The sequence below is a fragment of the Sphaeroforma arctica genome, assembly GCF_001186125.1.
Source record: "Sphaeroforma arctica JP610 unplaced genomic scaffold supercont1.7399, whole genome shotgun sequence".
NCBI classification, from domain to species: Eukaryota; class Ichthyosporea; order Ichthyophonida; genus Sphaeroforma; species Sphaeroforma arctica.
In genome coordinates, this window is record NW_014033159.1 from 1 (window position 1) to 1436 (window position 1436).

At 36.9% G+C, this 1436-nt stretch overlaps 1 protein-coding gene across 1 annotated transcript; it reads left to right on the top strand.

Moving 5' to 3' along the window:
• Window positions 1–108: 108 nt before the first annotated feature.
• On the top strand, window positions 109–1355 carry SARC_16122 (hypothetical protein; the record flags this gene model as incomplete). The annotated part of the gene is made up of 3 exons (XM_014289768.1): window positions 109–196; window positions 797–932; window positions 1256–1355. Coding segments are annotated over exons 1-3 (272 nt in total), but the record flags the coding sequence as incomplete, so codon positions are not given.
• Between the last annotated feature and the right edge of the window lie 81 nt (window positions 1356–1436).

Consider the following 1436-nt stretch of genomic DNA (forward strand, 5'->3'; position numbering starts at 1 on the left):
ATATATATATATATACACATATATACGCCTTATACATAAAAATCACACCTAAACCTGCATATATTACATTTCTACCACTTTACAACTTACAGGCGGCACAATATTACCATTGTACTCTGAGCCTGGTAAGACCATCGTAGAAACGCGAGATCATTCGCCAATGATGCTCTTGGTTGCACTTGATGGAGAGGGAAGGGTATGTTTCCCAAACCATTTTATGTGTATTTCTCACACATACAGGTATTTGATTATGGGCAAGTACATTCCGTACTCAATGGGGTTTGAAGTACAATGTGATTTTCCAACTAGACTTTTCTTTGCAAATCGTATTGGTTTGTGTTAATAGGGACTTAAGCCGTTCTCTGCTACATGGATAGTTGCCGGGTGCACTCGATGAGGAGGGCCAGTGTTATTGTCCAATCTACTGTGTGTCAAGTACGGATGCGTTTATTATTTGAGTGTACGTACGTAAATTCGGGATTGAGTGTTTTCTCAAGGTTCAGCAGTACAATTGGACTTATATATAATGTGGAAGACGAACTTCTTCAAACTATAGTCAAGCGCTAGTTAAAAAACACCCTCCGATAGTCCACTGTATATAGACGGAACGGGAACTCTATCTGGGCGACGAACAATCGGTACATGGCTTCATATAGCGTGACAATGGCCTTCAAATGCACCTGTCATACATCAACACACAAATAATTGCTAATATATGAACACCCATATATATAGGCAGAAGCCGAACTCTTTAAACTGCACATTCTTAACCTTTTTATGTATATTATATATATAGGCGGAAGGAGAACTCTACCTGGATGACGGAGAGTCTATACATGCTTCAGACAGTGTGAAGGTGACCTTTATGGCCTACGACAGTCGTATGAAGATCCAGGCCACTCGAAACAACAAGGCGTGCCTTCGAGTACAAGGTACGTTGTTACGCGTAGATATGCATGCTCACAATTGCAAAAACCTTTGCATGTCTACATCCCGATACGAATATTTCTGTGTAAACATATCTGTATAATGTGTCTATATAATGTGTTTATATATATATAATGTGCCTATATAATGTGTTTATATAAATATAATGTGTCTATATATTGTGTTTATATATGTGTAATGTGTCTATATAATGTGTTTATATACATATATATATATATATGTGTCTATATAATATGTTTATATATGTATATGGTGTCTACATAATGTGTTTACATATATATAATGTGTCTCCCATTTTTTGCTACAGGGGATGAAGAGGACAATATGAATCCTTTCATAACTAAGATTATTCTGATCGGCGACCTCAAACGTGTCGGCAACGAGCATGTGCCCCCTACCTTGCAGGTGTGTATCTATATATGCATATTCAAGGATTTATTCTTCATATTCGTATCACATATTATATATATATGTACACACACACACAC